General features: G+C 38.5%; 1 protein-coding gene across 4 annotated transcripts in view; it reads right to left on the bottom strand.

The window, feature by feature from the left end:
- ncoa6 (nuclear receptor coactivator 6) overlaps positions 1 to 13,047 on the bottom strand; it is a 73,029-nt gene that overhangs the window by 22,738 nt on the left and 37,244 nt on the right. For 3 of the 4 annotated variants that reach the window (XM_028811774.2, XM_028811772.2, XM_028811773.2), the window contains exons 10-12: positions 8,670 to 11,624; positions 8,380 to 8,433; positions 817 to 844 (exon numbers count right to left, since the gene is read on the bottom strand). In XM_028811774.2, coding sequence (XP_028667607.2) covers positions 817 to 844; positions 8,380 to 8,433; positions 8,670 to 11,624 — 3,037 coding nt within the window. The remainder of the gene's footprint in view (positions 1 to 816; positions 845 to 8,379; positions 8,434 to 8,669; positions 11,625 to 13,047) is intronic. The other variant, XM_028811775.2, reaches the window with a different exon arrangement.

Below are 13,047 nucleotides of genomic sequence, written 5' to 3'. Positions count from 1 at the left end.
ATTCAAATAAAATAGAAGACTAATGTACATATTGTATATTTTATCTAGTCAACATAGTGAAAATGGATTACTCACAAAAGTTTGCTACTGTTTTTGGTGTTTATTCTCATTAGTGTCATATTTTATTGTCTAATTTCATATTTCCAAATATTTATGATGTATTTTACATTTAGCTCCAACAGTTATATAAAACTACATTTGTTAATATAGCACTTCAACATTATCTGTTCTAATGCAACTAGGATAAACAACCTTGCATCAATCTATCTATCTATCCATTTATTTACTGAAACCTCTTAATTCACCAACCAGGTTTTACAAAGCTGAAGCCTAACACAACAGCATGAGTCACAAGTCAGGGATCACATTTTCATTATGCTGGAGTCAACTTCAGAACATATTAGCTAATTTAGAATTACTGTTTAACATTAATGGCAAAAAGACACAATCCTGACAGGAATTTAAACTTCATGAGTTGTGAGACAACAGTGCTAACCGCGTCTGCTGGTTGCCTAATTTAAAGGTATTTTATATATTATATTAATCAATGTAACCACCTGCATTACACAAATACAGCCTGATTTGGATACAGAATCAAATTTACAGACTAAATAGATTAGAAAATCCTACAATAGCAGAAAAAAGTTTGGTAGTCTTCAAGAATGTCCATCTGAAACTTTCAATTGATCATTAAGTGCCAGTCCTACCAAAAAGACCTAATTTTGCAATTTTCATACATTTGGGGAATACACTATGTATTTCATTTGAATGTTACTATGGGCATGATTTCAAATTGGTTAATCTAAAAAAACTTACCCCTGCTCTGTTACAGTAGCCGATTCTTCTGCAAAACAAAATGTGGAAAAAAAAAAAAAAAAAAAAAACTTATCACCAAAACACAAAATACGAGTTATAAACCCTTTTTCTTACAAACTTGCATGCTTCACATCTCTAAAGCTAAATTAGTTGTTGCTTTTCATAAAGAGCATAATAATAAACAACTTTTTCTCAAACTTACAATGTTATATTGCAGAACAAAAAAGTCAATGCACTGCTACATAACCACTTTTAGATTTGTTATTAGCAAGGAAAACATTTTTAGTTAGCTAAATTATTGTAGAAAAAAAACAAAAATGTTTATTTATGTAACTAAAAAAGCAGTATAGTTGTGGCCAAAAGTTTTGAGAATAACACAAGTATTGGTTTTCACAAAGGTTGCTGCATCAGTGTTTTTAGATCTCTTTGTCAGATGTTTCTATGGTATACTGAAGTATAATTACAAGCATTTCACAAGTTTCAAAGGCTTTTATTGGCAATTACATTAAGTTTATGTACAGTGGGGCAAAAAAGTATTTAGTCAGCCACCAATTGTGCAAGTTCTCCCACTTAAAAAGATGAGAGAGGCCTGTAATTTTCATCATAGGTATACCTCAACTATGAGAGGCAAAATGAAAAAAAAAATCCAAAAAATCACATTGTCTGATTTTTGAAGAATTTATTTGCAAATTATGGTGGAAAAAAAGTATTTGGTCAATAACAAAAGTTCATCTCAATACTTTGTTATATATCCTTTGTTGGCAATGACAGAGGTCAAACGTTTTCTGTAAGTCTTCACAAGGTTTTCACACACTGTTGCTGGTATTTTGGCCCATTCCTCTATGCAGATCTCCTCTAGAGCAGTGATGTTTTGGGGCTGTCGCTGGGCAACACGGACTTTCAACTCCCTCCAAAGATTTTCTATGGGGTTGAGATCTGGAGACTGGCTAGGCCACTCCAGGACCTTGAAATGCTTCTTACGAAGCCACTCCTTCGTTACCCGGGCGGTGTGTTTGGGATCATTGTCATGCTGAAAGACCCAGCCACGTTTCATCTTCAATGCCCTTGCTGATGGAAGGAGGTTTTCACTCAAAATCTGACGATACATGGCCCCATTCATTCTTTCCTTTACACGGATCAGTCGTCCTGGTCCCTTTGCAGAAAAACAGCCCCAAAGCATGATGTTTCCACCCCCATGCTTTACAGTAGGTATGGTGTTCTTTGGATGCAACTCAGCATTCTTTCTCCTCCAAACATGACGAGTAGAGTTTTTACCAAAAAGTTCTATTTTGGTTTCATCTGACCATATGACATTCTCCCAATCCTCTTCTGGATCATCCAAATGCTCTCTAGCAAACTTCAGACGGGCCTGCACATGTACTGGCTTAAGCAGGGGGACACGTCTGGCACTGCAGGATTTGAGTCCCTGGCGGCGTAGTGTGTTACTGATGGTAGCCTTTGTTACTGATGGTAGCCTTTGTTACTTTGGTCCCAGCTCTCTGCAGGTCATTCACTAGGTCCCCCCGTGTGGTTCTGGGATTTTTGCTCACCGTTCTTGTGATCATTTTGACCCCACGGGGTGAGATCTTGTGTGGAGCCCCAGATCGAGGGAGATTATCAGTGGTCTTGTATGTCTTCCATTTTCTAATAATTGCTCCCACAGTTGAATTCTTCACACCAAGATGCTTACCTATTGCAGATTCAGTCTTCCCAGCCTGGTGCAGGTCTACAATTTTGTTTCTGGTGTCCTTTGACAGCTCTTTGGTCTTGGCCATAGTGGAGTTTGGAGTGTGACTGTTTGAGGTTGTGGACAGGTGTCTTTTTATATTGATAATGAGTTCAAACAGGTGCCATTAATACAGGTAACGAGTGGAGGACAGAGGAGCTTCTTACAGAAGAAGTTACAGGTCTGTGAGAGCCAGAAATCTTGCTTGTTTGTAGGTGACCAAATACTTATTTTCCACCATAATTTGCAAATAAATTCTTTAAAATCAGACAATGTGATTTTCTGGAATTTTTTTCTCATTTTGTCTCTCATAGTTGAGGTATACCTATGATGAAAATTACAGGCCTCTCTCATCTTTTTAAGTGGGAGAACTTGTACAATTGGTGGCTGACTAAATACTTTTTTGCCCCACTGTATAGAGTCAATATTTGCAGTGTTGGTCCTTCTTTTTCAAGACCTCTGCAATTCGCCCTGGCATGTTGTCAAACAACTTCTGGGCCAAATCCTGACTGATGGCAGCCCATTCTTGCATAATCAATGCTTGGAGTTTGTCAGAATTTGTGGGTTTTTGTTTTTCCACCCGCTTCTTGAGGACTGACCACAAGTTCTCAATGGGATTAAGGTCTGGGGAGTTTCCTGACCATGGACTCAAAATTTTGATGTTTTGTTCCCCAAGCCACTTAGTTATCACTTTTGCCTTATGGCAAAACTTTCTCAGAAACTTTTGGCCATGACTGTAGACACTGCCAAATGAAGACAGGTTAATTTTATTTTCAAACCTGGTTTCCAAAATAATGCAGATTAAAACATACACACACAGAAATCTGTTACTACATATATTGTTCACATGTAAGTTGTGGCTCTTTTTTCAACTTTAAACTGATTTCTGAAAAAGGACCTGTCAATTCAGATCCACTAAGGGGTATCACTAACTAAAACATATCACAAAATAATTACATTTACAGTAAAGAGATTGACTTATCCTCAATAGAGTTCAACACTTAAAAATGACAATGCAGTATATTATTGACTAAGTGATATAAGCAAAATTAATTATGGTTTACATTAATGGTCTGAAATTGTATGTTTCTTAGCTTTGATAAGAATAATTTGAACACTATTCCTAATTTACAAAATACAATTGACAATCACTGTATAATGCTAACAAAATTAATGCATTTCCATCCATGCATTCACTACTTTTTTCATTTAATGTTTGAGAAGACTAAGTGCAAATACAGTAAATTACATACAGCATACTGCATTATTTTAGCCACTCACTTGCCTTTATCCTCTTTTTATAAATGTAACTAGATAAGTATGATGATGTAAAGTAAAAACAAAGTATCTGCTGCTGTTCTGAAGGATGAAAGTGAAGATATGTATATATGAAAACCTGACATATTCAATTTAAGTCATATTTAGTACATGAGCCTCGGAAGTGACATTAGTTAAAAAAAAAAAAAAAAAAAAAAAAAATTCTTATTTCTCAAGTGCACATTTTACACTTTCTTGTTCACATGTGAAAAATGTTTTTTTTGGATTATATCCTTTTAGGGGCTCCATTCAAATCTTTTACAGATTCTGACACTTTTCAGATGACCGAACCTTATACAAGGAGCTAACAAAGGAACCTGGATTAGTCTAACAGTAAGCAGAGGACACTAATCCAAACACAATTACAAAGAGGGCCACAAGTATGTGGGGATCTAATATAATATAATAGAAATAAATAAATAAATACCAGCCTGGAGAAAAAAAAGGAGATCGATTATGATACAATCTAAAGATTTAGCATTTGGACAAATGAATACAATACAGTACATAATTTTAATTTTTTAAAAAGTTAACAGGAGCACTAAAAAATATAAAAAAGTTGGGTTAGAAATCCTAGGTTTTGGATAACAAGGGACTCAAACAACTATCAATTAGAAGATCAAGATGGCATGTTTATAACACTAGACCTACAATTAGCAAGATTGAAAAAATATTTGAGATACTCAAGTTCAATGAAACCACCTCTAGACGTTTATAAAAATAAACTAACAAGAGAGAAATGCTTCTCTAAATTAATACTTTTTAATCAAGATTTAAATGTCGTTACAGAATTAGATGTTCGAATATCAAGGAGGAGGCCATTCCAGAGTTTGGCTGCCATAACAGAGAAGGCTCTATCACCTTTTGTTTTTAACCTAGTGCATGTAAGCACTGATCAGATGAGTTATGAGATCTGCCTGTATGATAAATGTTCAACATATCTTTAACATATATTGGAACCAGACCATTCAGAGCTGTATAAGTTACAACTAGGATCTTAAACTGGATCCTGTAACTAACTTTCAACTAATGTAATGAGACTAAAATAGGGGTGATATGTGCAGTGGATTTAAAGCTAGTGAGGAGTCTTGCAGCAGCATTTTATATCAGGTGCAGCCTAGACAAACTGATTTTGTAAAGGACTGAGAACAAGGAGCTAAAATAATCCAGCCATGAAGTACTAAAAGCATGAATTAATTTCTGTGTCCCCAAAGTCCAATATGGGTCTGACTTTATAATCCTTAAATGACAAAAACAAGACAGTTATTTAACATAAAACTCAAAAGTGTAACCTAGAAATGAATAGAACACCTACATTTCTGGCCACAGTATCAAAGTTAAGAGCTATGTTTCCCAGGGAATCTTTAACCAAATCAGAATTTATGCCTCTGAACCAGCACTTGTGGAAAATCACAACTGCAAATGCTGTACTATAATCAGAATCAATATGTGCCTCTTGAGCACTGCATTACAATCACAGTCCACGTCACTGCATCACACAAAAAAGCACAGCGATTGCAACCATATTTATTACAATTTTTTTGTGGAATTGATTGCAAAAAGTATTGTAGAGCTTATTGTATTTCCTAGCTTTAACAAAGCACCTTTTTCATCGTTGCCCTTTCTCCATTTCTTACAACAAAAAGGCAGAGTACCCTTTTTCTCAGGCCCTAACTGGACAGAAGGGCATTATAGCCCATCTATAATGAAGAGAATAGGGTAGGGGCTTGAACCGCTGAGGCCCAACCTTTGTGTATGAAGAGGATATGTAGTGAAAATGTACAAAGAAATGAAACACTGTGATCAACCCGTAATAATGGAAACTTGACACGGATGTGAATTCTTCTTCTTTTGGCTGCTCCTGTTAGGATCCTCTGCATCTTGTTCTGTTCCACCCATCACCTGCAAGTTCTCTCTCACCACATCCATAAACTTCCTCTTAGGCCTTCCTCTTTTCCTCTTACCTGGCAGCTCCATCCTTAACTTCCTTTTCCCAATATACTCAGCATCTCTTCTCTGCACATGACCAAACAAATGCAAACAATACAAATCGACACGGATGTGAATAGAGAGCAGAAAATAAAACCCTTTAAATAAAATAAGGCATTTCATTTGTAACTGATAAATGTTGTGGGAAGGAAAAGATTCTTGCCCATGACAGCAATATGAGAAATCCTGAGTTTCTAAAAAGTTGGGATTATTTTGGTTAATAAATCAGTGTTACAAAAGGAAGTTCAATGTTAAACTGTAAGTTAAATGCAAAACTGTGACCAAAATTAAAATTGCCTAGCAATGTTATTTTAAAAATGCATGTCAGATAGAAAAGTTTTTATAAACTCTATACTACCCTTCAACATTTAGAATAAGCAATCTACAGGGATGCTAAAAAAGGAAATATCTTCTGTATCAAACTTCCTCAAGTTTGTTATAGAAAGTATAACTGAATTAACCCACACACTTTTCCAAGTCTCAAGTGATCTGTTGTAAGCAGAAGGCTCTTCTTTAAAAAGACAACATTTGCCTTATAGCAACTGAGATAGGCCAATATGTTTTGTTTTACTGCAGGATTTAGTCTTTTTCTATTAAATCTAATGCATTTATTGAGCAGTCAGATATGTTATGGTCTATATTTTGGATGTCACATTTTTTCTAAGTAATTTAGAGACAACATTCTAAGATTCATAATGTTAAAATAAATGGTCCTAATGACACTTTACATGGAGCACGAATGCTCAAATAATGGACAAGCAAATACAAATTAAACCCATGTTCTCAAACATGATATAAGCATACATGCAGATTAAGACCAGAATATGGTTCATGGTAATATACAATCAAGTCCCGGAAAATGCCAACTTGTCACCAAAATCAGGAATGTACTTTAGATACTACATACAGTTTTTCCACTTTCATGGTCAAGACTGCTTTACAAAAAAGTGTGTACTCAAGCCTCTGAACAGTCTGAACTCTCAAAGGCACAGACTCAAGGTATTGAAAAAAGAGCAATAGGATGCTGGCCCACATCAACACTCTTTCACTGTCGTAAATCAGTTTGATGATCAATTTCAACTCTGAATAGCTTGTTCCTTGCTTGATTCTGCTAAGAAATTAAGGTGGTATATTTTGTTTTGAATAATATTTCATTATTCTACAATGAAATGTGTGCAGGGACTAGGCTGATTTCTGCCTTGAGCCTCAGGCTGCAACAGCTATTGTGACTTATGCAGTGAAAAAGAATGGATGGATGGAGTTGCATTGTTTCATAAATACTAAATCAGTATGAGCATTCTCAAAAGCATGCAGCCTTTACCACAATGTTTAACACGTTCCTGTTCACAAATAAGGACTTGCCAAAAACGCGAATGATGCAACTATTTTAAAAATCCATTTCATAACACTTATATTTTGTGTCAAAAACAAGCAAATAATATTTTATATATATATATATATATATATATATAAAATATATAATATATATATCCATCCATCCATTTTCCAACCCGCTGAATCCGAACACAGGGTCACGGGGGTCTGCTGGAGCCTATAATATATATATATATATATATATATATATATATATATAATATATAATATATTATATATACAGTAATCCCTCCTCCATCGCGGGGGTTGTGTTCCAGAGCCACCCGCGAAATAAGAAAATCCGCGAAGTAGAAACCATATGTTTATATGGTTATTTTTATATTGTTATGCTTGGGTCACAGATTTGCGCAGAAACACAGGATGTTGTAGAGAGACAGGAACGTTATTCAAACACTGCAAACAAACATTTGTCTCTTTTTCAAAAGTTTAAACTGTGCTCCATGACAAGACAGAGATGACAGTTCTGTCTCACAATTAAAAGAATGCAAACATATCTTCCTCTTCAAAGGAGTGCGCGTCAGGAGCAGAGACTGTCATAAAGACAGAGGAAAGCAAACAGATCAATAGGGCTGTTTGGCTTTTAAGTATGCGAAGCACCGCGGCACAAAGCTGTTGAAGGCGGCAGCTCACACCCCCTCCGTCAAGAGCACAGAAAGAGAGAGAGAGACAGAGAAAAACAAGCAAGCAAAAATCAATACGTGCCCTTCGACCTTTTAAGTATGCGAAGCACCGTGCAGCATGTCGCTTCAGGAAGCACCTGAACAGAAGGTAGCAACGTGAAGATAATCTTTCAGCATTTTCAGATGAGCGTCCTTATCGTCTAGGTGTGCGAACAGCCCCCCTGCTCAATCCCCCTACGTCAGGATCAGAGAAAGTCAGCGCAAGAGTGAGAGAAAAGTAAGTTGGGTAGCTTCTCAGCCATCTGCTAATAGCGTCCTTTGTATGAAATCAACTGGGCAAACCAACTGAGGAAGCATGTACCAGAAATTAAAAGACCCATTGTCCGCAGAAATCCGCGAACCAGCAAAAAATCCGCGATATATATTTAAATATGCTTACATATAAAATCTGCGATGGAGTGAAGCCGCGAAAGGCGAAGCGCGATATAGCGAGGGATTACTGTATATACCCCTTACCTGTTTTTTCAATACTGGACACCCCTTCCAACTGCAGTTCATTCACAGTATTCACTATAACATGTTAATACATCATTTACAAAGATTGATAAAAAAAAATCTAAATAAAAATGGCAAACAAGCTTTTATCCAGAGATTCAGACATAAAACACTACATTACTTGCAAGCAGTTGTTATAAATATTTGAGCTCTTTGACACATATAATGTTATCTAAAATACATCAGAAGGAAAGTGATTACTGCAATCTATAAAGATATACACATTACAAAAAAAATCAAAATAAAATTACCTGCATTTTGTGGTTGTTCACTCACTCCCAAACAATTCTTATCGCCTGTGTCTGAATGAACTACAGGTTTGTCACTCACTGCCACTGATGCAACAGGAAGACATTCACTGGATGGAACAGATGTAATTGCTGGTGCAGTAAATGATACTGAGTTAGTTGGTGCAGTTAAAGCTGGTGCAGCTGTTGAAGAAGCAGTAAGCTGGTGACCCCTGAGCTGGCCTCCCTGATGAGGTACAGAGGCAAATGCAGGCAGTTCTCCATCAGAAAGGGTATGTTGGGCACTATATGAGGTTAGAGGATTCAAGTTTCCAGAAACCACCCCTGCTTGTGTACTAACTTCTGAAAGTGCTAAATGGTCCTCAGTTTTTTGGGGGGTATCAGGAACACTCTGAAAGGCTTTGGTCATTAGGATTTTCCCAATCTTGTCAAGCTGACTTTTTACAGTACTTGAGGATGTAATGGGACTCTTTCTGATATTTATTGTCTCTGGACTGGTGCAAGGTAGTGGGGAGCCAAGAGACTGGGAAGTAGAAGCAAGACTATGATTAGTTTGTGGTGAAGGCAATTCTGAAGGCTTTGAACTAGACTTAGTTACCGTAATCTCTGAACTAGACTCCTTAGTGATGTCAGTAGATTGTGGCTGTGAGAAGGCATTCATAGGTTGTCCTGGATTATTAGGTAGGTGAACTTGCCCAAGGACATATGGATGGTTGGGCTGTGAATTAGTGGAGTTACTTGTTCCTCCTTGGGTAGTAGGCACATGCGAGAATCTAATATTTGGCTGAACTTGCAAAGGGCGGACAACTGTGACAGGCTGAGACACAGAACTAGCGTTCTGCTGTACAGAAGCAGTTGGGAGTTGACCAGCCTGAGAACTCTTCATCACTTGAAAGACTGGATTAATAAAAACTGGACCTGTAATGAACTGAGCAGGACGGGGATTCTGAGAGGTTGAATTGGCTATGTGCCCTTCAGATGTCTTCATATTCTTAGTGGGCACAGTGACAACTGTTGAAACTAAAGCAGGGGCAAGATGTGCGGCTGTTGTAGATGAGGAACTGATAGAATTCGAAGCCACAAAAACTGTTATTTGACTAGAAGGAATTGGTGTTGAGGATGCTGGCTTCTGTAAAACACCAGAGGTGTTTGGTTCAGAATTGGTGTTTGGTTGCAGTTCATGTGGAGAAGAGCTGTTAGATTCTGAGACTGAAGGAGCAGCAGATGAGAGAATGGCCTCCTGCTCCAACATAAAATTTGGAGCTTCTTTATGAGTTACCTCATCCTCTTTAGGTCTATCCTGTGCAGGTTTAAGGGTCACATTGGGAACACCAGAATTGTCTAACAGCTGGCTAAGGGAAGTTGGGGTTTCCCTCAGAGCTGGAGGAACTGTCATTTTGGGATCATCTTTACCTGCTAAAAACTTTTTTACCTTATCTTGTGTATCTCTTTTAGATGAGTCTTCATAAATAGTAGGGATCTTTTGATCCTTAGTTGAAGAAGGGTTTTTTAATTCAGTAATACAAGGATCTCTTGAGATAAGTGGTGCTTTCCTCACCTCTTTAGGAGCCACAGGGTTTTCTTTATTAATCTCTATAAAATTTGATACAGAAGGAAAAGGATTCTGCATTTGCTGTACTACCATTGTGGGAGGATTTATGCTGCTGTTAAGAGAATTAGGCAAAACAGATGAACCCCCCATCATTAAGTTTTGCGGGTTCAACAAAGGTTGGTGAGGAGGAGATGAAAGAGTCAGCTTGGCTGACTTTGCATTCTGACGCCCTGGACTGGGCGTAGTTTTACGGCTAGAAGCAGGACTGGAACGCCTGCTGTTGCTTGGACTAGCTTTTTTAGCAGTTCCTCCTGTGGAGTGTTTCTCTAATTTACTAGCAGGAGAGGCAGCATTACTTGAACTGAAACCTTGCTGACCATTACTGTTACTTAATGAACCTAAATTGGGTGGGGCTTGTCCAATTGCTTTGAGAGTGGTAGGATTTAAGCCCTGTTGATCAAAACCACGGTTTAAATTGGGTTGTCTAGGTGGAAGAGGTATATTTATTTGTGGTGGAAAGAGACCTGCGATAGAAGCATTAAGCCTTTCTGGAGAGAGGTTAATCTCAGAAGGTTCTGTGCTGGGTGGACGGTTGGTAGGAGTATGAGGATAGTAAGGCCTAGGACTGGCACGATTGGGAGTTTTGGGACGTGAAGTCTGTGTTGTGGTAGGAGCATTTTGGAAATGAAGTGCATGTGAACTAGGCATTGATGTCTGTTGTTGAAGCTGTTGTGGGCTTGCTCCCTGATGCTGAGGAATAGGTGAAGGTCCAGGTTTCATTAGAAGCTGACCAGGACCAGAGCTGCTTATTAACTGAGTATTCCCAGTAACAGTCTGCTGTACACTTTCAGAATTAGCACCATCCTGTAAAGAAAGCATGACAGTATTTTCATCGGAATTCAAAGATGAGCCAACCTGTCCCGCATCTTGGAAAGACATTCTTCTTGCAGCATTTGCTAACTGAGGATTTATCATAAGAGGGAGCCTGGACTTATCCTGGGATGGGGGAAGAGTTCCTGGACCTTGTAGGCTTATCATCACTGACATATTACCTTGCTGAGACACAGGAGGCCTTTGAATATCCCCAGGATTTAAAGGTCCTCTGGGTTGTGGCCCACCCTGAGGCAATGGTAACCGTACAGACTTTGGATCCTGTTGCATCATTAGCATCATCATCATCTGTTGCTGCTGCTGCTGCTGTTGCTGCTGCTGCTGTTGCTGTTGTTGCTGCTGCTGCTGTTGCTGTAGTTGGTGTTGGTGTTGGTGTTGTTGAGCATGCACCTGATTCATCATGCCCTGTTGTCCTGGATGTATAGTCTGCACTTGCTGTTGCTGTGGGCCATGTTGCATAAACTGAATGGGCAACTGCTGCAAACTTCTCTGGTCTCCAGGCTGTCCTGGGAATCCTAATGGCAAAATTAGAAATGTTAAATATATTGTTATAATTGGAGACAAGAGGGAATGACAATGACACATTAAACAACAAGCATTTCAAGAAAGCTATGCATAGACCCTCAAGAAGTTCCGGGGTGGGGGGGGTTTAGGGGGGGGGGTAAGGATGATATCCCTAATAGGATGAATACAACGGTGATGACATAAGCAAATTGTGAATCAACAATGATGAACATCCTGAAATACATCTTTGGCAAGTTATACAAGAACAAGAACGACCTTAAGACCCATTAGGACAAAATGAGATGCCGAGAAAGGGAGTATGAAATGCAGAACAGGAGAAATTTCTGGTGAGCTGCAGGAGGGGCCCAGTCAGGGACCACCCAATAGAGCCCAGAACCTCCACACAGCTTAACCCCCTATACTTGGTACAGCATTCCAGAAAAGGAAGGAAGATTAAGTGGCACTTAGCCCAAAGACAAGGTGAGTGTTGCCATTTTGAGGAGGATATCTGCAGTATTACACAGATTGTATCCAAGGGTGATGCAGATAGTCAGCTTCATAGTATGGCAACCATTATTACCAGGTATTCTGGAAAGCAGTTTGGCTACATAGGGAAGCAGAACTCTGGAGTCTCCTACACCAAAAACTGGAGAGTCACCCAAATACAAGAGTTGTGGAATGAGCAAAGATGCACAACAAGAGCACAACAGAGTAACAAAAACTGCCACTTGCCAAGTTAAGGAATATCTTACAGAAGAGGCTTATGACCTTGCGAAGAGCAGAGGGGCACAGGAAATGAAGAAATAAGAAAGCCAGGAAACAAACTGCATTCCTCACCAACCCATTTGGCTTTGTTAAAAATCTGTTATAGAATAAGCGTGGTGATCACTTATCATACTTTTTAGGAGAGGTAGTTAGCTCCTTAATATAATCTTGAATGATTCAAAAAGAGATCAGGAGATTGATCCTCACAAGGCTCTGATTGAGCCACCAGACCCAAAGTTAACTTCAGCCTTAGAGAGCCAAAGTTGAAAGAGGTTCAGAAGGTAGATCAGCCTCAGCTCCAGGACCCAATATTGTGCCATATATCATGTATAAGTTCTGTGCAGAATTCCTCCGACAAATCTAGAAGTCTGAGATTAATCTGGTGAAGAGGGAAAGTTGGTAACCACTGTAGATATGCATATGTTGTTTGGATTCCCAAGGAGGGAGACTCAAAGAACATCAAACAGTTCCATATCATCTTGCAGTTTAGCGTACAAGGAAGATATTCTTGAGTGTCTTGTTAAAAAACACTCCACCGAATTTACCCTACAAAATAAATACATCAATGCATCAGGGCAGAAGGGGGAGTGCTTTCTGGATATCCAGTTTTCTCACAGCTAATTTAAGAAGCCTGTGAGGAAAAGGAAGACCTTGTTATTCCGTGTTTGG

The sequence above is a fragment of the Erpetoichthys calabaricus genome, chromosome 10 (assembly GCF_900747795.2).
Source record: "Erpetoichthys calabaricus chromosome 10, fErpCal1.3, whole genome shotgun sequence".
Classification (NCBI taxonomy): Eukaryota; Metazoa; Chordata; class Cladistia; order Polypteriformes; family Polypteridae; genus Erpetoichthys; species Erpetoichthys calabaricus.
This window is presented reverse-complemented; position numbering and strand designations above follow the sequence as displayed.